General features: G+C 39.9%; 1 protein-coding gene across 4 annotated transcripts in view; it reads left to right on the forward strand.

Annotated features, from left to right (window-relative positions):
* nbeab (neurobeachin b) overlaps positions 1–21,746 on the forward strand; it is a 237,383-nt gene that overhangs the window by 141,242 nt on the left and 74,395 nt on the right. For 2 of the 4 annotated variants that reach the window (XM_057350789.1, XM_057350790.1), the window contains exons 35-37: positions 687–795; positions 2,966–3,132; positions 15,095–15,246. In XM_057350789.1, the coding sequence (XP_057206772.1) occupies positions 687–795; positions 2,966–3,132; positions 15,095–15,246 (428 nt within the window). The remainder of the gene's footprint in view (positions 1–686; positions 796–2,965; positions 3,133–15,094; positions 15,247–21,746) is intronic. The other 2 variants (XM_057350791.1, XM_057350792.1) reach the window with 1 other exon arrangement.

A 21,746-nucleotide genomic window follows, 5' to 3' on the forward strand; every position in this document is an offset into this window, starting at 1 on the left:
CACCTGTGATTTATGATCCACACTAATTTGCTGTGTGGGATTTTTGCGTCCCCTTTTCAGTAGCTTGAGAGACTTTTCACGTTGCCCTACACGTCCGTATATGGCAGTGATGTTTTGTATAAAGTTTGTATATTAAGAAGTACAAATGCGGCATTTCTCAAGTTCTGTGCTAATGCGCAGATAATAAACAGTTATTAACTGGCTGTTTATTGTTTGGGGCTTTAGATGTTATTTACTGCTCGTCAACACTTACAGAAGCAAGCACATCTGAATGCCATACCAGGTTGAAGCCCTTTTGTGGAACCATGAAGGGAAATTATTATTCATTATGGCTAATATCACGCACCACAGAAACTCAAAGGTTCAGCTTAATTAAAACAAAGCTGACTTAATGACGTGTAAAATGACAATTAACTTTGAGTGCCTAGACACAATAAAAAATGAATGATTAAGTAGGGCGTTCAAAAAAGAGAACAGTGAGATTGATTGTGTGTAAATCCTATCGTGCGTCTGGAGACAGATGTGAACCCGAATACCATTTCAAAAGTAAATGTCCCATTATACCAATGGACGCTATATAAGCGTTCATATATAACATTGTTTATTTTAAGCTTGTGCGCTGTAGTTTCATATTTAATTGGCTGTCAATGTTTTATTACTAATCAGCTGGATTTTTTTCATTCTAGACTCCTCTGTCATGCCATGAAGGACCATATCGTCAGAGTGGCCAATGAAGCGGAGTTTATTCTCAACAGACAGCGAGCTGAGGATGTACACAAGCATTCTGAGTTTGAGGTATATAGCGTCTGACAACAATGTAGATCCTCTAAAAGTCTGGTTTTGTGTGTCATAGCAAACGTGAGTGCACAGAACTCACCGGCGTGGCAGTTGCCAGGGTGTTTTGAGTGGTTGCTAGGCAATGCCTGGTGATTTCTTAGTGGCAGATGTCAAAAAGCCCAGCCCATGTCTCTGATTGTTTGGATGTGATGCTATTTGATACATTTAGATGTGCTCGTCTGTGCTCATAATGAACTACCAACCTATCGAGGACCCACTTCTTCGGCGTCACGAACCAGATTATAATCGATCCCAGTAATCCCAGTAAACTGTAATCTCACTCTAAACCCAAATGAATTCAGTGAATCAGATGTAACACGAGAGGCACATATGGCAGTGTGGGAAAATCCAGAGTAAAGCCAGCAGCGGGGGCGACCCATAATCCTTTGCTCATGTCTCCCAAAGGAGAGAAATGAATCATGCAGAATACAATCATTTTTGCTGTCTTTTAAAAATATATATGTTGTGTTATGTTATGTTATTTAATCCAACAACATTCATACATTTTTGAGCCTCATGTGTCCAAACAGCGTTTGCATAATTTATAAATATGTATTATATCATATATTGTACAGCGGGGGTTTTTAAACTTGGGTCCGGAGACCCCCTAGAAAATTTGAGTGAAATAGAAATACAAAGTAAAGATTTCAACATAATGTGAATATTATTTCTGTTTCTTCTTCCTTGCTACATGAATACTTTCTAAAATTGTTTATATTTGTCTTTTATCTTTCTAGTTTTTTATCTTTCTCACTATGGTTCGGTTTATCTCACTGGGGGTTGTAAGGTTGTATTCTTTATAAAGCTGTCATGAAACGAGACTTATTTGGAAAGCTGCAACAGTTCTAATAAATTCAGGTTTATACATCCAACATTACTCTAATTACTCTCATTTTTTAACATAGTTTAAATGTTACTTTATTCAAAGATAAATGGATACTGTATGTATTTTATGAAGAAAGGCCCTCACAAAAGGTTCTTCGTGTTTGGGGGTCCCTGGCATTGTAAAGTTTGAAAACCTTTGTTATAGAAGACAACAAGAACCGTAAAGATAAATGTTGAGTTAAATGCTTAGAATATCAGCGGCAGGCCATCGGTATGGTTCTGACAGTGATGCAGTGGACACTATAAATGTAAATCAAATCTGTCATCATGTATCTATAAAAGAAAATATGGGGGCACAAGTAGGGCAGCAGCATGTGGTACACACACGCTTTCATCCAAACACACGCCGTGTGTGATGGAGCTACGAGCATCTTATCTGAAGCACGCAGCCCGTCTCAGACAGCGGTTTTATAAACTGCTCTTGAGGATCCTTGACCTACTAGATAAAACACAGCAGGCACTAGACAGACAACGTCGGCAGCGAACGGAGAACGCCCTCCCGCCTCCATCCATGGAAAGATGGCGGGCCTTCGCGTTTCTCCTCTACTTTATACCGTCGCCTGCGGTTTGAAGATTCCGTAAGCAGATAAGATATTTTTACAATTAAGCTGGTGTCACTTCCAACCTTCATATCCCCGTGTGAACTGATAAATAACGTTTGATATTTGTCAGCGCGGCGCACGGTAAGGCGAGATGACACGGGGAGATTGAGTTATCGGCCGTTTGAAGAATATGTTGAGGTATAATATCTGACAGAATTCAAATATAAGGAAGGAAATTCAATTACCTCCCCCCGCTTCTCCTGCACCCCGCCAGCTTGCGTTAGCAAATTAGATTTTGAATATTAGCAAGAGATCCCCCCGGGGTCCACGCGCAGAGACAATCTTATTGTAGCGAGGAAGATAAAGTCGGCGGGATGCTGCGCGTCACCTTTAGTCTGAGAGGCCTTATGGTCTCAAGAGGAGTCGACACTTTTTATAATGTCTCGGTAAAGTTGTTGTGGTAAAACCATGGACTCTAATTTTAATTGGTTCAATGTAGCATAATGCTTTGAAAAGGAAACAAGTTGCAGTCTCATGGTCTGGCTTGGTTATAATTTGTTTTTGCTTTCGTGGGTTTTGATTGGTCAGATCTGCTTCGTGCAGTAGCATCACACTGATTCATTTTGACATTTACAAGAGGTTTATCCTTCCTATTTTTCCTCTCTCTCTCACTTTCTACCCTACATCCATGTTTCGCTCAGTCTAACTGCGCACAGTACGCAGCCGACAGGAAAGAGGAGGAGACGATGTGTGATCACCTCATCAGTGCCGCCAAGCACCGTGATCATGTGACAGCCAATCAGCTGAAACAGAAGATTGTCAACATCCTGACCAATAAGCACGGAGCCTGGGGCGCAGTAGCACAGAGGTACGGCTGTGTGGGTCTGTGTGTGTGTGTGTTTCTTCAACTCTGTGCTCTCTTTTGGCCCTGTGGACTCATAAAAAATAAACTCTCAGAAAACACACGCTCCACACTCGTTTGTTTAATGTGTCCAATAGTTTATATATACGGGCATCACAAGAGGTTTCTGCCAAGTTTTTTCATATTTATGAAACGTTTTACTCTTGTTTCGTGTCCTACCTCTTATGTATTATGTATTCTGTCTGCTAGCATTCTGGAAATGACATTGTTTGGAACCAAACGGCTGACGTTTGTTCAGTCTTGCTATAATTTTATAGCTAACAACAACATTTGAAGAGTTCATGTGCAAAAACAGATTTTAAATCATGTTTTTTATTGTTCATTTCAAATAATATCAATCAAACTGCAGTTGGGTTGTTTTAAAAAAAGTAATAATAATCAAATAAAACAATAAAAACAAAAAACAGTTTTTCCAAATGAACTCTTCATTTATTCAAGATTAATTAAAAAACGAATAGCACATGTTTTTCTAAATGTGACTGTATTGATTTAAAAACCAGGGGTCCACTAAACCAGGGGTTTTCAAACTGTGGTCCAGGGACCCCCCGGGGGATCCAGAATGTTCTAAGGGGTCCCCAGAAAATCTTTGAGGAACAAAAAACAGCTAAATTTGTGAAATCCTACTGAAGGTTATTACAGTTTAATTTCTACAAACAATATGTTGTCTTTATAATATCACATTTGTCTAACAGTTTAAATGCTTCTTTATACAAAAAAAATGAAATGTATTTTAGAAAGGGGGTCCCTCGCAAAAGGTTCATCATATGAACCTTGGCATGAAAAGTTTGAAAACCATCAGTTGAGTAATAAAAACATGAACCCCATACAAGGGTTTAATAATGTTTATACACATTTTGAATAATTTGCCAGAATAAATAGAAAATGACATCGAATAATTGTTAGTTGTTATATTATATTGATTCGATTTAATGAAAAATCTGCATAAAGGATAATTGAAAAAAGTAAAAAGCATGAACGCATTGTAAAGTGACCTTCAAAGGGAAGTGCTCATCGCTGAAGGAACACCTGAGTGTGTTTTTGTTTGTATTGTTTGTGTCTTCACCACAGGCTGTGTTCAGGGCCGAGTCCTGTGACACACACACACACACACACACACACACACACACACACACACACGCGCACACACACACACACACACACACACACGCCCAGGGCTCTGAGTTGACTCCTATTTAATGTCATTTTCTTGCTCTCTACCAGGGTCAGGCTGCAGGTCAGCAAACTCAATTACCACACCAGGCCACTAAATCCTCAGAGACAGATCACTGGTGGTCAGTGTGTGTGTGTGTGTGTGTGTGTGTGTGTGTGTGTGTTCTCGACACACCCGCTCACTCTCTCAGTCACACAGCGGGACACCTGGCAGTTGTTACAGTGGTCTCAGGGGGCCTGTTAAAAAAATACAGACTTGAGTTCCGTTTTCCCACCAAACGCACACAAACAGACCAAACACAATCCAAAACTTAAAGACATATGTACAGAAAAGTATGTTTTGATCAAGTAGATGCAACAAACGGCAGTTTTGAGAACGGTAGAGCATTCATTTACAATTTCTTCATTTAATATGGCATTATTTACCGCTGTATATAACATGTACTTTAAGCTTGTCTTCAAATTGTAAAGACATAGACTTAAATATTATTAACAAAAATGCCATAATCGTGCATTATGGAAAGTTTGGTTTGAGTTTACTTGTGGTATTTCCTGCAGCAGATTTAATGAAGGAAAGCCATTGCTTCTGCTCTATTGGTGGAGCACACAATGACTGGATGGAGAATATCTCTGCCATCATTGGCCGATGGCCAAAAGACCCGCTTACAAACATGTGCACCCACAAACACACACTCTAAGCACAATTACTGATTTGCCTTCCAAATTGGCTCGATTTGCAGAAACAGTGGCTGTGGGTTTCTTATTAAATTTGCGCAATCCACTGCAGATGGTTGAATGTCCATTATGGCATCATGTTTACCCCGGCCAATAAGAAACATACACCAGCGTGCCCTGCTTGAGCTGAAGTAGAGAAAATAGCTCAGGCCCATTTCACTGATTGTATGGCTGTCATCAGATTAGATGAAAACAAGAGATGGTCGACCTTTCGTCATTTTTATTTGTTAGAGCTCCGTTTCTGACAGAACGTCAGAGTGCACTGTATTGCATTCTAGCGTTTTATTTAGAGTCTGTGCTTAATTCCCATGTGTCATGCACGATACAAGTGCAAGTCAAGAAAACCCAATAAGCACATTGTAATGCATTCGAACTGAAGAATATTGGTTGTTTTATAGTATTAGATTTGTTTGGTCAAATAATCATTATTTTCTATATTACATTACATTGCATTACATTTATGCGTTTGATAGATGCTTTTATCCAAAGCGACTTGCATTGCATTGTACTAAACATTTTTTTGTATCTGAGTATGTGCAATCCCTGGGATCGAACCCATGACCTTGGTGTTGCTAGCACCATGCTAATCACTGAGCTACAGGAAAGGAATATTGATATTAAAGGGATAGTTCACCCAGAAATAAACATTCTATCATTAATTCAACCTCATGTCATTCGAAACCTGTGTATGAACACAAAAGAAGATATTTTGAGACATGTCTCAGCGGTTTTGTGTCCGTACAATGGAAGTCGATGGGGGCCAATGTTCTTCGGTTACCAACATTCTTCAGAATATCTTCTTCTGTATCCCGCAGAAGATAGAAAGTCATGCAGGTTTGAAGTGATATGAGTCTAAGTAAATGATGAAAGAATTAAACTATCCCTTGAAAGATTTTTTAAAGGATTATGAATGTAATATTTATGCAGTTTTTATAATTACATTATAAAAGCAATAAGCACCATAAAAGTAAGACATCTGACCATTTGTAGATAAGCGTTATGTAATTTCATTTTGACAAAAAATCATTTTGTTTTTTTACAGCTAGGAGTCAGAAAAAGAATACAAACATGGTCATAAAAAGCTCGGTTGGCTGACAATAGTTGGGTTTTAAAATCTCTGTCAGTATTCTGGCTTATTCAAATATTTATGAAAACCACCTGGAAGGCATAACATTTGCATTGAGACAAAAGGTTATTGAGCTGGGACGCGTTGCAAATGGTTCCGCAAAACTTCCAACAAATTCAAATTTAATGGTGACCTGCTGTAGAAGAAAAATGATGCAATATGTTCATGAGCTCAAGGCAGTGTTACAGCTGAGCAGCTTAGTCTTATTCAATGCTACATTAACTTTCCCATTTATGCGGCTTCTGTAAAATAGAACGCCTGCGGCGTCCTGAAACGCGTGCGCGTGCTTATGTTTGTGTGTGTGTTAGTGTGTCCGCTTGATGATGTATTTGTATTAATGTGTTTTTGTGTCTTTGAGCATGAACGCACGCCAATTGTTTTTTTCCTTTTACTTTGTGCTACAGCCCAGAGACATGTGAAAAATGATCAAATACTGGGATGAAAAATGCGGCATGTCGTGTTCTCACGTTCAGGCTTCTGAAAACACAAACGTTCCCATGATGCTTTGGCACGTTGCTTTGATTCTTTGGGGTTTTTTTGTGGAATAACTAGAAACGGTTGGTGTTTTGTCTATTAGTCTCGTGACTAAAAACAAACATTACCAGAGAAAGAGTTGTGCACGTTATTAGATAAATAAATAAAAGTTCTCCGTTGTGTAACATCAAATCGAATAATCCGTCAGGGACGACACGCCAAGGGACGCAAAGCTGCATAGCAATTCTTCAACGGCCGCATGAGCTGAAAGCCAAATAACCAAATCCAGCCCGCGAGTCTTGGGTTCGATCATACTTTATGCTTGCCTGATGATGAATGTCCTCCGTATTGAGTGGACGTCAGAAAATCAATACTTCTCAAATTGAAACAGTATAGGGTTGTATTGATCTAGGCTGCTAAATCAGAGGGAGAAAGCTTTGATAGGACGTTCCCAGACAGCTTTGAGCCCAGTAATGACACGCTATCAATTGTGGCTTTACACTGATAAATCAAGTCGAAAATTGGATGTCAGATTTTTTTCTCCTCAGAGTTATTTTCTTTTCCTTCTCCTGTTGACCTCCGACCTCCGCCAGTGAATTATAAAGTTCAGCCGTGTCCAAAGTGAGAAGACGGAATTAATGTCGGAAAAGAAATCTATGAAATTGAAAAATCATGGAGCCATTTATTTGCATGTCATCGAGCTGTTATTCAGTCCTCTAAAGCTTCATGTTTGGAGGCAGACGTAAGGTGGATTATTGTCGCGATCAGTTAACTTGTCGTAAACCTTTGCGCTCTCTTCTCAGTTTTTTTCCAGTGTTATTTATAGTATCTGGATTTGAATACGTTTATTTTTCTCTGCTCATTTACATGTATTAATAATTATGACAGAATTCGGTTTAGGATATGAAGTTAAAAATAGGAATTAGAATCAAATAGTTTTCAGTGGAGATCAGAATCTTAACAGATACTTTGAAATAGAATGCTAGTGTACTAGTCGCTGTAAAACTGAACTGTGTTAAACTGTGTTTAAGAATGTACATACTGCATCGCTAAACATTTCAAACAGTGGTGTTCTTTATTAGTGTCACATGATCATATTAGTTGAAAAGCTCCTGATGAAAAAAACGATAGAACCCTGCCCAAAACACAATAGAAACTTGAATGGATTTAATGGTTATAATGGGAATTGTATTGGTTTTAATGGGAACTATAATGGTGTCTAATGGTATGTGATGGATTCTATTGGTGGATGGTTATCTGGCAGATTATTCCTGTTTGAATAATAAAAAGGGATTTTGTAATGTTTTAAAGGATGTTAAAAAAATGGTAATGGTATTTAAATGGAAGCCATTTGAATTTCTGTGATGGTTTCTATAGTTGAGTGCATTGTGGGATTCACGTATCCACACAGGGTTCTCGGTTCATAGTGCATGCTGTAAGTGTGCGTACCGTGCACAGTATGCGTACCACGAAAATAGCATGAGCAGTTTGGCACAACTGTATTTTGAACACACCTACTGTATTGTCCATCACTAAATGTTCATGCTAGCAGTGCAAAGCGAACATACTTCGTCTCAGCACTCCAAACCCCACATCACACTTAATAAAGCTGACGTCCACCGATTTTCAATCAGCATTTTTTAGGCCACGCTTTGGTGCGCAGCTGACTATGCTAAAGCTTGGTTTCACTGTCCATTACCTGGACTTTAAAGTAGCTGCTAGAAAACCTAATTCAGGTGCTGATTGCTGCAGCTCGGCTGCGCTGAACAGAAAAGTAAAATGACGAGCGTCCTGTTGTTATGCTCGTACCCTTCGTCAACATCAGCACTATGGTTGATAGCTGACAGAAGACCAGCATACACGGAACACACCAGACCTTAACTTAACCTGACGTGATATTGATTGTCAACACTTTCTCTTGAATAATTACTTTTGTTGCGTCGACAGAAAGGGAGGTAGAGAGAGAGAGCGCAGTGGCATGTATTGATTTGTTGGAAGGCGGGGAAAAAGGGAGGCGCCGTTTCCCTTGACTAACGGTGAGCTTGGGCTGTTTTGTGATGAATGGCAACAGTCTGCTACTGGATAATAACTTTATGATAGAACGGCTGGGTTAAGCAGTCTCATTGGGAGTGTTTGAAGGGCTTATCAATTTTAATAGCAGCAAGGGAAGGAGGAGGGCGAGAAATAAAGCAATGTTTACTGCTACCGAAGAGGCCTTGCAGAAAGCGTACCTGTATTTCGGTTTGGTATCTAATGAAAGATGCATTCATCGGTCGCTGTTTGGGGTGTCATTCCTTCTTAGAGTTTTGCAGGTCATGTTGGTTTGGATTACAGGAAAGATGGAGCGTTTTAAGATGGTTAGGCAAAGCAGGAGAGAGTAAGAGTGGATTCAAATGATGCTTGACATTTCAAGACTGATGGGAGTTTTATTAAAATGACTCTTTTCCTGAATGCCCTTCAAATGACATGTTTCCACATTGTTTCCAGCACTGATGTAAATAATTCCCTCGTATTCAGAAACGTTTTGGCAACCTTATCGTCCCCGTGAACCAGGTCCAGATGGAATGCTTTAAATTCCTGAAGTGAAATGACCACAATGCTCAATTGAGGCAGGTGCACACAACCCTGAAACGTTAGTGAAGTATAAGGCTCCAACAGCGGCTTGCGTCATGAATCATACATTTGAAAGCATCATAATAGAAAATAACTAGTAAAGTATGCTAGACATTACTTGGAATAATACGAATAATAATTGTTGAATGTGCCACTTTGGATCATTTCCTATTTTGATACTTCGTGATTCATGATGCAAACCTGAAAAAAGATGTCTGACTAATGCACCTCCTTTGACTTAGAATAGTGCTTTAGGTATCTATCAATTGTGTTATTCCTTTACACGTTGGCTTGCTTTAACTTCAAAGTCTGTGCTATTTACCTCTGGATAAAGGGCATGAAATGATCGTGAATTTCAAAGGAAAATCAACAGAATTCGATTTTTCCTGCTCCATTGGCTGGGGTTATTGGGACTTTTGTGAGGTGCTTTGTTGCAGAGCTGCGTTGGAACCATATCTCTTGTGACAAAATGGCAAGCAAATAAATTGAATTGCTTTAAATCATTTGATGTCACGTTCAGCATTTTATTTCGTTACTCCAATCCTAGTGCTCGGTTTATCACAAGCTGTTGTTAAATATTACATGAGGCCTCCTTTTATGAGGCTTGTTCAAAGGCAAGAAGCTACCTCGGGCGAAAATAATTTGCAGTTTCATTCCATCTTAAAGAAACACCTCGAATGCATGTGAAATGATCTTCATCTTTTAAAAGCCTTTTGCTCGAATAGACAAAATTGGTGTTAACTAGTGTTGGTCCCCACCGATTTTACACAGAGAAGCATGTGTCTTGAGATTACTTCATTGAAAGTGTCGAGCGTGTGTTTCGTGTCACGAACATTTGGAATGGCAGCTATGACATCACAAAGCCTATGTGATGCTGAGAAAAGCCAGCAGACCCACCAAACATAGACCAGTCACTGATTACTGGCATTTTGCTAATTACACCCCATTTATGTCCCCAATAGATGCATTTAATGAGAACATAATGGTGCCTTATTGGATTTTCCTTTCGTTTCCTTTTCCCGTATGTGCCACAACAACAGCCTCTCTGTAGTGATCTGGATTAGCATCAATGTTCTCCGCATCTCACGATCATAGTCATACAGTTAGACAATATTATATTTGATTTTGTAAACACATTTGATTTAATTATCTTTGTTATGACTCAGGTTATCCTTTCATATTTGGGTAGTTATTGTTATATGTTATTAACACTGCATATCTGTTTTTTATTATCTGACTTCCTGACCTGACCTGTTTGTAGTCAGAAATTGTGACTATTCGGACTGAATTGGGCTTTCAAGAAATATATTTGAATTTCTTGTTTTTCTTGTGCTTTTTCAGATTTGAGACATTTTAAAACAAATATGTATCATTTTATTGTTAAAAATGCCCCTATTTAAGATTTAATTTTGAAAAAATAGTGCTGTCAAATCAGTTAATCGCAACTAACCGATTCCAAAATAAATGTTTGTTTTTATATAATTTACTGTATGTGTGGCGTGTGTATTTATATGTATATTTAAATACACAAACATACATGTATATGTTTATGAGATAATTAATATATATATTTATACATGTATATTTAAATATAATTGACTTTATTTGTGTAAATATTTGTTATATGTATGTGTGTGCATTACATATAAATATTCTGTACTACACGCTACACACATGTATATTATATAAACACAAACATTTATTTCGGAATCGATTCATTGTGATTAATTGGTTTGACAGCCCTTATTAAAAACCATTGTTTTAATAAACTTCATGAATAACCTTATGAATGACCTCTGGTAGACCAAAGAGACTACGAAGGGTGCAAAACAGACTCCCAGATTGAACCCTTGTGTCAGTGTCTTTAGGACCACTGTATCCTCACACCTAAATGAAGCATCTTCGTGAAGATATACAATAAAGGTGTCTCTCCTTGCTTTGAACACTCAAGCCCTGAGGAACATCACAGTAACAGGGTTATCCATCTCTGGAATCCGCCTCCCGCAATCCCCCACAAAGCCCAATAGATCATATCTGCAGCCGTCGTTTCAACCGAGCTCCTCTCCCCTCTTCTGAACACAGCCATATTTTTTTATAAAAGATTAAATTGTTATCCTCTTCTTTATTTCCCGTTTTGCCGTTTTAGGCTGAATCATGGCTGTCAGATTTTTACAACCTTTCACAAACAACATATGCCCTACGGACACACGGCAGTTTTAAATCTTGTTCTCTCGCTCCTCGGCTCCAGGAGAGTGTTTTTTCAATGCGCGGAGGAAAGGGGGGATACGCGCGTCTTTGGCACCGCTCTTTTGTGATGCATTTAGAGAAAAATAAGACCCAAAGCAGTTGTAAATAATGAGTGGCACGCTGGTGGCTTGATAGTTTTGGTTATCAGTGTGGGGAGATTAGCTTTTAAAATGCACTTGGAAATCCATTTGGGTGATTGATGGGCGACGTGACTAATAAATTTGAGCTGCTTTCTAGGAGGGCCGGCCCTTCACCATCCTTTATGCCTGTCATGGTGAAATGTGCGATTGGTAAAGTCGAGCGTGTCGGAAGCTAATTCTGGTGAGTGATTACCATTCAGATGAAACAGTTATCAGTGTCCACTACTTAATGTGAAGAAAATGCTCTTTTATTCTTTTGTTAACATGGAACCAGGTAGGCATTTTGCTATATAATGCAACTCTTACAACATTGACTTTGTTAATTGTTTATGAAACTGTAAAAAAAAACTATATAAAATAATATATTATATTCGTCAAAATAAAGATATTCTTTGATTTTCTGTTACAGCTCTCATAGTACAGCACAGTAGATTCCAGTGTGTAATGCTCCTGTTATGTGAGGAAGACCCCTGCTCGGGGGCCCTCCGAACCGGACCACCCTCTGTGAGGAAACTCACGTCATGGCACTTTCGGCACAGGCCAAATCTGACTCTGCGTTGACCGCAGGGTTTAACGTATCACCGGACCCCCATCCAGTCCTGCGGAAACCACCGGCAAACTGAAAGCATATGCTTTAGGGGAAAGAGAGGGTGAAGGCGTGTAAACGGTGCCACGGTGTTCCCTCCGGTTTATCACTCATTGTAATGCCGCCGCGCTCCGTTTGCACGTCTAAGCCCCTTATTAAAAAGAAAACGAAAATATTTGGGCTTTAGTCTGAAATGCCGTACACAAATGACATACCGCTGTCAAACCGAATCAGAATCATTGCACGTAATGTGGGAAGGGAAAATAAGAAAGTCTTCAAAGTCTACGTGGATTTCTCCGAACCCCCTCCGCGCTCCACCTCGCCCACTCGCAGGCAGCTTTGGAGGTTATAATATTAAATGGTAATCGCCTTGGTGGGATTTACATTTTCTTCACGCTGTAATCTTGCATTTACAACGTCGTTTAGTTGACTTCGGCCCTTCCGATGTCTTTTGACATCTCTGTCTGCGGTTCCTTGAGGTATAAGACTGACAACAGACAAGCCCCAGATACCCGGCTGGCATTTCATACCCCAGCAAATGATGAACTTTTGGCATGCGGCTCATATATGCAAACAGGCTTTGTTTCCCACACACACACACATTCCTGATTGATGTTAAACTGAGACTGAACACTCGTGTTGCTGTCAGAGCTCGGCTAAGTCCCCTGAGCTTCCTGATTTTTGACATTTGTAGATATAATATTCATGCAACACGGATCTGCTTTTGTGATGTGATCCTGCTGTAACACTTTAATCTGTTTAGACTGACTCAATATTATGGCAGAGTGGAGAGAGGCCCGTTCAATGCGATTCATAGCTCGGGGTGAGCACCTCCGATCGCATGTAATGGTTGCCGCATGTGTTAAAGTGAGAAGGTTGCTTTCTATTCTTATGCTTCTATTCCTGTGTTTATTTTACTGGAAGAATGTTGATGTTTTCACCCTTTGAACGGTTGGTGTACATTTTCTAATTGGCTTTATTTTAAAAATAAATAAATAAAGGGATATTTGACCTAAAATAAACGTTTTTTTTTCTCGTTTTGTCATAGCCAAAAAATGACAACATAATACATGTATGTATCTATATCTAATTCTTTCATTCACACGCATGCAAATTCAGCAGACCGGACACTGTGGCATTATTCTCTTCCTGGTAATCATAAAAATGTACTTTTATACTCCCTGTCGATCATAAACATTTACTTAGTAGCTATGACTTAAAAGTAACCGAGTGCAGCTGCAGTGTGTCTGAGGAGAACTGGCCCTCCCGGCTGAGACTGTTTTTTTTCTCTATTCGTTATTTGAGTTTTGGTTCCTTGCCACAAACTCATTCGAAATATTGCCACGTTCCAAAGTTCAAGTTTGGCTAACTCTGACCTGATTTCTGTGGCCAATAGAAGTTCGATACGTCAGACCGTGACCTTTTTTCGAATATACAATATGGAGGAAACACTTATAATAGCCATGTCACACAATCCTAAATATATGCAGGGTTCTGTGTAGACATTTCTGTGCATTGTTCAGAAATGGCATTTCCTGGTCAAATTTGCCATGTATTACATGATATGATATGTGTTCATTAAGATATGAACAAAGACTAATGACTCGTGTCTCTGTTTATGATGGAAATTAGAATATGGCTCAAACAGTACAGCGTATTTCCCCACGAGTAGCTGTAATGAAGACAAACCACATGTGGAATTTGTTGAATGTCCCATACCGTGCTGTCATCTATCCCCCAATTACACCAATCATCACTCTCTTTGGAGTAAATTAGCTGCAGTATTATTCTGCTTTTCCTCTTCTCTCTCTCTCTCTCTTTCTGTTAAAGCCTTTGAAACATCTCCAGGCCGAGCGCTCTCGACACAAGCTGCACTTAGTAACCTGATGCTGGTCCCTTGCCTTAATGGTTTGCATTAGCTGCGAGCAATAAAATTAGCCCAGGTCCCTGCTAATGTTGGAATAATCATTTACAAAGATGGTTACCACATGCCGTAGCCGTTTTCTTCGCGCACCCCTCTCCTCGCCTCTCATTTTCTTCCTTTTATACGGCCTCTAATTCGCTATTATTAATAATGAATAAAAACGCAATTTTCTGCGCCTCGCTCCGGGCCCTGGGAATCATTTCGATGAATATTTCAGCACGTTATTTTAATCACATCTGCACATATGCGGTGGGAGGGGGTCTGGCGTTTATTGGCCCGGGGTGTGGCTACGGTGAGACCCGAGCATCATTAAAACCCCTCCTCGGCTGCACAGAGGGTCTTAAGTCTGATTTACAAGACTTGTTAAAAAACACCGTAAATACGGAGGCAAGCCGCGCCATTTATATTTGTAATTTGATAGTATATTTGTTAATGGGGCTTGCTGTTATTTATTTGCGTGCCGGAGACTTACCCTGCTGTTTTGTACCCCGAGGGGCCTGACGCAGAAGCGTGTCTGGGTTTAATAGTAGTGGCTTTAATGAACTTCATGAAATCAGCTGTATTTTAGCAGCTATTGTTGTGTAACCTTTGGTTTGGGTGCCGTCCAAAATGGAGTTCTCTGTTGCATTGTATTGTGTACAACACTATAATGTTTTCTTTGTGTTTGATTGGTTTTTGTTAAAGTGGGTTAAACGTTCAGGCCGTTTAAATGTTTTTAAATAAAGCACAAGTATGAACGTGCTACACAATATGAGTTGCTTCCACAGTTTTAAAGGGATAGTTCACCCAAAAATGAAAATTCCGTCATTTAAAACCCCTCGTGTAATTTCAGACCTGTATTCATTTTTGTACACATATTACAGCTTTCCATTTTTTTCTCCGATTCCTAACAGGAGTTCCTGTCTTTTCCCCCTTTCCAGTCAGATGCACGACTTCTGGCGTCTGGATTACTGGGAGGATGACCTCAGAAGGAGGCGGAGATTCATACGCAACCCCTTTGGCTCCACCCACTTAGACATCACGTGCAAATCGCTGGAGGACTATGGTCAGTAATTCTGCCAACAGCCAATCAAAACGTTGCTGGAGTCTGTCAGTCCAGCTCATTATCCTTGAAATTACTTTCATTTCGTACAATGACAACATTGTTCACGAAATGGCGTACACGCAGGCGAATTAGAAAAGCTCAAATCAACTGTTGGACTCGGAGCCGAGAAACAGTTCATCGTCATTTTTATAGGTTACGTATTTATGAGCCTTGTGAATTGAACATGGCAAGGGGGCTTTATGGCAGGTTTTATATCCTTGCGGCACACATTGTTGAGAGGAAAATTGCACGCCGTGGTTTTTAACATTTCTGCCATTTTGCTCCCAAGCATTTTTTCTCATTGACCCGTATGATCGCGCGGCGCTGCCCACCGCACGGCTGTCGATTTGGCTCTGTGTCACGCAACAGAGGCTTTAAAAGAGAAGCGGTTCAATACTATTAACCACTGCGGGCGCTTCTCCTCCAGGCGTCAAATTGAATAGAAGATACGAGGGGAGTGTATTAACCGAACAAGGGCGAATCTATTGATTCTCAAGTACAATGGGCCGATTTCTCTGCCTTGCACAAAGTAGTTACAGTAACTATTTCCATTTACACGTGGGAAAACTTACTTTGTGCATGCAGTAGGCTCATTTCTTCTAAAAACACAATTGCTTTGAGTAGGCTGGGATGTCTCAGAGGTACAGTATGGGAGTGCTTTTGGCCACAATTGCATTGTGTGCTTTTTAATGTGATGATGAAAACGTTATACCTTGAGCAGGAATGCGATATCTTGTCCTGAAAGCCACACAAATGGAACCGTTTTACAAGTGGCATTTTGGGTAGTAATAGTGCGTCTGTGTACACGATCCAACTGTTTTGAAGCCATGTCAGATGGACTGTGCGTCAGAGCCAGAACGCACACGGACACACTCGTACATACACATGCCAGCTGTTCCCTGACCTGCAGGTGGCCTCCGCTCATGTCACGAGCACAGACTTTGTTTTTCGTTTCATCTCCATATTTACATTTCCACTGTCTTTCAGACGTATTACTCCCAATATCTCATGCATTTGTTCATAACCTCACATCTCTGCAGTCAGTGTTCTGCTGGGGTGACTGGTTTTCTGCCTGTCCTTGGTAAGTTGTCAGCGCGTCTCTGTGGACCGGCAGACTGGTGTCTGGGGCCGCTGTGATTGAGAACTTGTTGAGGTCCCCAGGCTGTGGAATAATGCATAAGATTGTCGTGTGAAAAGGACTGCCTGTAGTTAGATGTGGCCCCACAATGAGAGAGAGAGATGGATGGATGGTAGCCTATGCTTTTTTTCTGAAACCAGCACTGTTGTGCTTTTTTAAATCAACACTGTTATGCCTTTTTTTTAAGGCACTGATCTACTTTTTCTTAAATTAAAATGTAATATTCACCATTCAATATTCACAAACCATGCTTCTATCAAATTTTTCCTTTTTCTGTAAGAATGCTTGTATTGGGCTTTTTAAACATGAAAGGGGTCATATGACACGGCTAAAACGAATTTTATCGGGGATTTTTTTAGATGTAATGCAATGTGTGTACAGGATTTAAGGTTAAAAAATGCTGTATTTCCACACACCGTGCATGTTTGTATCTCCTCTTTGCCCCGCCTCTCTGAAAAGCGAGGTGTGCTGTGATTGGCCAGTAAACAGTGCGTAGTGATTGGTGGAATACTGCAAGCGTGTGAGGGAAATGTAACGCCTCTGACCATATTTGGAACACCAGGTTCCTCTTCAATTGTACTGACAGGTACGTCCACCTTACTTGCGTTTACATTTGGGCGGTCTTAGTCAAATCAGACCACCAACTGATGTAGATTTGTGGGGGTGTGGCTACACGAGGCGTTTCAGGCAGGTCTGGGTGAGCATTCGCTTTTACAATGACTCTTTTGTTCCCACACTTTCATTTCTGCAATTTCTAATACATGCTTATAACACACCAAAGACACAGAAAAACACACATTCGTGCCATAGGACCCCTTTAATTTTCAGCATATCAGTGGAAAAATAACATATTTTTTTATAATTGGGGAGATATGTTGTCACTAGTTCACAGAACGAAACTAAAATGATTTTACTTAAACACATATATCTATAAGTAGTAAATTGATAAAAACTGAAAATAATTTTGAAATGGTTTCTTATTATTGTACAACCAGTATACAAAATAGAAATCATGTTTCTGTAAAGCAGTAGCTCCTCTTACACACGTCTGGTAAGGCTGTGTCCAATAGTTTTTGCGCTTTGCTGAATCGGCAGTAACAGAGGCCTACAGTTGCCGTTGTGACTGGAGCAGTGAAGGTGATTTGGATGAATTGACTGTTAAGGGTATATATAACTTTCCATTATTAGCGCCAGAAACCAAAAAGATTGATAAATTGGCTACTTTGAAATGTCAGAGCACCGACGGTTGACAGCAGTCACTACATAAGGGCTTGTTTTAATTCAAAATGACATGTTTTCATAGAACCTGTCTGCGTTCTAATACACGCTGCGTTTTAGCCATATTTCACGTTCCTTCTCGTCGGAACGACAAGGCTGGACATAAAATATGTTGTGGGTTCATTCGCAAAATGTTCTAACTACCCCAGAAACAACATCATTATATTTGATTCATGGTAATTTGATGTATTTTTGGTGGCCGTATTTCGATCTTCGAAAATAGAGGCACAGCCTCGGTTTAATGGGGCTGACCACGTCGCAGAAGAATTTGATACAATATTCCGCTCTCGCTTGGCTTCCCTTTGAGCAAAGATTCGACCTTCTGCAGGTGTTTGTGGTAAACTTTGCTTTCGAAAGGCTTGACTTAGTCCATTAGCTGTCCTGACAAAATAACGAGTGTGTTTCATGCGTTTCTCAGGCTCTGATACCTTCCCCTTTACTCACGAGCGGCCGGGTATATTGTTAGCTGATTGGAATTGGGCAAGCATGAAATGGAAGTCAGGTTAATATTGATCCTGCTCTTTAACAGCCTGTTCTACCTCAGGGTGTCCCTGCAATCCTGTTTACAGGTGAGCAGTTCTGCCCTGACCCATTGAACCCTTCCGGACAGAGATCTTTACTGCTTGTTATAAGAGAAAGAGAGATGGTACGGACGAGAGAATGCACAATGAATGTGTTCTTAAATCAACATTATCATGTCTTTATGATATTACTTTTCCTTTGAAGAACCATACAGACGAATGTACAGTTCTTTACTCTGCACTTTCTCCACTTAAGTACTGAATGGATTTTTACATCTTCTAGTCTTTGCCACAGTCTGCTTTTGCCTCATGAAATTAGATATGGGATGGGGCTTCATTATTACTTTTTGTCAAATTATACTATGTTTTGTATGGTTTAAGTTGTACAAATTTATACGAATTCAGAAATTCCTGTACGATCAGATGTAAAACACAGAACAAAGTGTAATAAAACATTTATTAACACTTTACAGAAAGGTTGTATTTGTTAACATTAGAACATGCATTAGCTAACATGATCTAACAAAAGCAATGTAGTTTTTCAGCATTTATTCATCTTTATTATTCTTAGTTAAAGGTCCCGTGTATGAAATTTAGCAGCTAGTGGTGAGGTTGTGAATTGCAACCAACGGCTCACTCCACCCCTCCCCTTCCAAGCACTACGGTGGCTGACACAGGACTAAGATGTCGTCACATTTTCACTTTTTGCCGAAGGAGATAACATATTTATGAAGCACGCTCTGTAGAGCAGATTGTCCCTTTAAGGGCTACTGTAGAAACAACATGGTGAATTCTATGTAAAGGGACCCGTGGTGTATGTAGATAGAAATAGCTCATTCTAAGGTAATAAGAATGTAACGCTTCATCATGTAAGGTCTTTTAGACATATGAACACATAGCTATGTATATTATATTGCATTTCTGTCAATAGATCCTCCAGAAAATTACACAGCACCTTTAATGCCAAATACATCATTTCTGTTGGTCATTGTGCAACTATTAATGTTTCAACTTTTAATTGTACAATTTATTGGAAAATGCTTCAAATGAACATAAACTAAGAGTAATAAATGCTGAGGACCTACTGTTGGTTCATGTTAGCTAATGCATTAACCAAAGTTACAGATACAACCTCATTCTGAAGTGTTAAGAAATATTCAGTGTGCACGTTACTTTCAGAGAAAAACCTTCTGTCGAACTATGTGTAGTTCGCAGATTCAAGTGATCCTTGTAATCACACAAATTTAGATTAAACCAAAACAAAATACATGTTTGGGATTTCACTGTAGGTCGTAGGTTTTTATATGTAGATTTCTTACCGTTTGATCAACTGCAAGTGCTCATGACCCGAGCGGGACAATAAAAGCTCAGGGCCTGCGTCTCGGTAAACCCCAGAGTTCAAGCTATACATAAAACATGGGCTCTTGGCAACACAAACAGACCAAATGAAGGTCTATTTGAAGCCTTTCAGTTCATCTGAAACATATTGAACAGTAAAACTACTGAGCGCTTAAATTTTCCACCTTGGGAGCAGCTTTCACAAACTGTAAAATTCCCCTTGCCACAAGCACTCCTCACGTAAACGTGCTTTATTCGATACGACTTCTTGAAAGAAAGAGAGCAAAAAATGAAATGAAGAAATCAGTATGTTGAAGAAGGTGCACGGTGATGCATTGACAGAATTGAATTGCAAACCAGAATCTCTCTCTTGATGCATTTATATGCCAAGCTCCCAGTTCTTGCATTTATCAAGTTTTTCTGCTACTGAAGTGCAGTTTCTTTTTCTGTATATTGGTTTAAATCGACATCTGATTCAACACATTTGGATTTGTTTGTCACTGTATTTATACACATACGTCAGTCAGTCAGTGGCAATTCCCCCAGCTGCATGGATCAAATCCAAGCGTTTGGGTAAAAGCATCACTCAAGTCCCACAGTACACCAGAGACCGGCGGTCCAGCCATCACCTGGTCTTTCTCAACCCAAAATCTGTGCCCTGGGTAACATTAAGCCCCTCTGATGGGAGATCGGGTAAGCCATGGTAGACTTGAATAGCCGTACTGTTGGTTAAAAATGGCTCGTGGGAGTCCAGCGTGTGAGAAGCTTTGTGGTGCAAATGCACAGTTGAAGATAAAAGCACTTGGATTGAATATTTTGTATCATTGCTTTTCCCATTATGCCTCATTCGTATCGTAGACTAATATTTTAATATAAAAACAAGAAAGAAACTGCTGCACACTATCTGTGTCCTGGCACACATACAGCATGTGTCTGTTTTCTTTCCTCTTTGCGGCTTGCTTGTGTAAAACATCCTCTAGCCAAAGTCGTTTTGTTTCAGCTCTCTCCATTTGCTCAGGATCATTTTCTTGTCAAAATCCGCCTGGTTTATTTTGTCTGCGTTGCACTGGGGTCTTAAGCTCCATCTTGCCAGTCAAGACCGAGGCTCAGCCCCATCAGCTCTCCCTGCCTTAATGCAGGCGTAATGACGGTTTACAGAATTACGGTCTTAAGTTTCCCTCAGTCTGCTTTGATCCATGACCACTGGCTGGCTTTGTGCCTCTAAACGTTACACGCTTCCCGTTTCCGAAAAAACGCTCCCACTCCTTCTTTGGCTCCGATGGAACCTCTTGAGATATGAGGCAGAGCAGGAAGCCTGTTATTTTATTTTTCTTTCTTTCTTTTTCCTTGGTGTTGACAGCATTTGAATGTGACCCTAAGGTACATTAACCCTTCAGGACTTTTGGGAGCGTTTAAAGCACACCATTGAAGGAAAATGTGTCAGGAGAGTCGGCCACTTTGTATTTCTGATAAGCTTTTCTTGTTTTCTTGGTCATAGAATCTTTCTATTCGAGCGTCTCGAGCATTTGTGACTTTAAAAAAGAACAAATCCACGTAGACGTCCATGTAAGATGAGGTATAGCAGTTTTTCTCTTAAAGCTGATGAATGAACGTTTTTTTGTGTTGTTTGCTACACCCGTTTGCATCATTTTTGTTGTTTGACTCGGATGACATTGCTGGATGTTGGTTTGCTGGATGTTGGTTCGATCTGTTTCTCATCTGGACATTGAGAGCAGATTAGATTACGGTTAATGGACTTTCCGATGTCAATGCATCTGCTCATTCTTTATTATGAGGAAAATAAAACAAGTTTTGTCATCTGATAAACAAATAAGAGCAAAGGTAACGGTTTGACTGCAGGAGAAATGCATGTGTTTGCCGTCATGATTTTCAAATGAAGAACATTATCCAACGTGACATCATTGCATATACCCATGCCACATTTATTTTGTTCCCATAGCGAGGTCTGTAGTATTTGTACACACTACATGGCCAAAATATGCGGACGCATGCTTTTAATTAATGGGTTTGGTTATACTGCACCACCCATTTTTGCTGTACTAGCAGGTGTATAAGATCACAATTCTTAAAGTAAATTTGGGTATTTCTGCATGACAGGCCCAATGTGAGGTCCATTCAGTGTCTGGTTTGGAACAACGCTCAACCTAAACCCAAATTATCCATAT

This window comes from Triplophysa rosa, linkage group LG14, assembly GCF_024868665.1.
Source record: "Triplophysa rosa linkage group LG14, Trosa_1v2, whole genome shotgun sequence".
NCBI lineage: Eukaryota > Metazoa > Chordata > Actinopteri > Cypriniformes > Nemacheilidae > Triplophysa > Triplophysa rosa.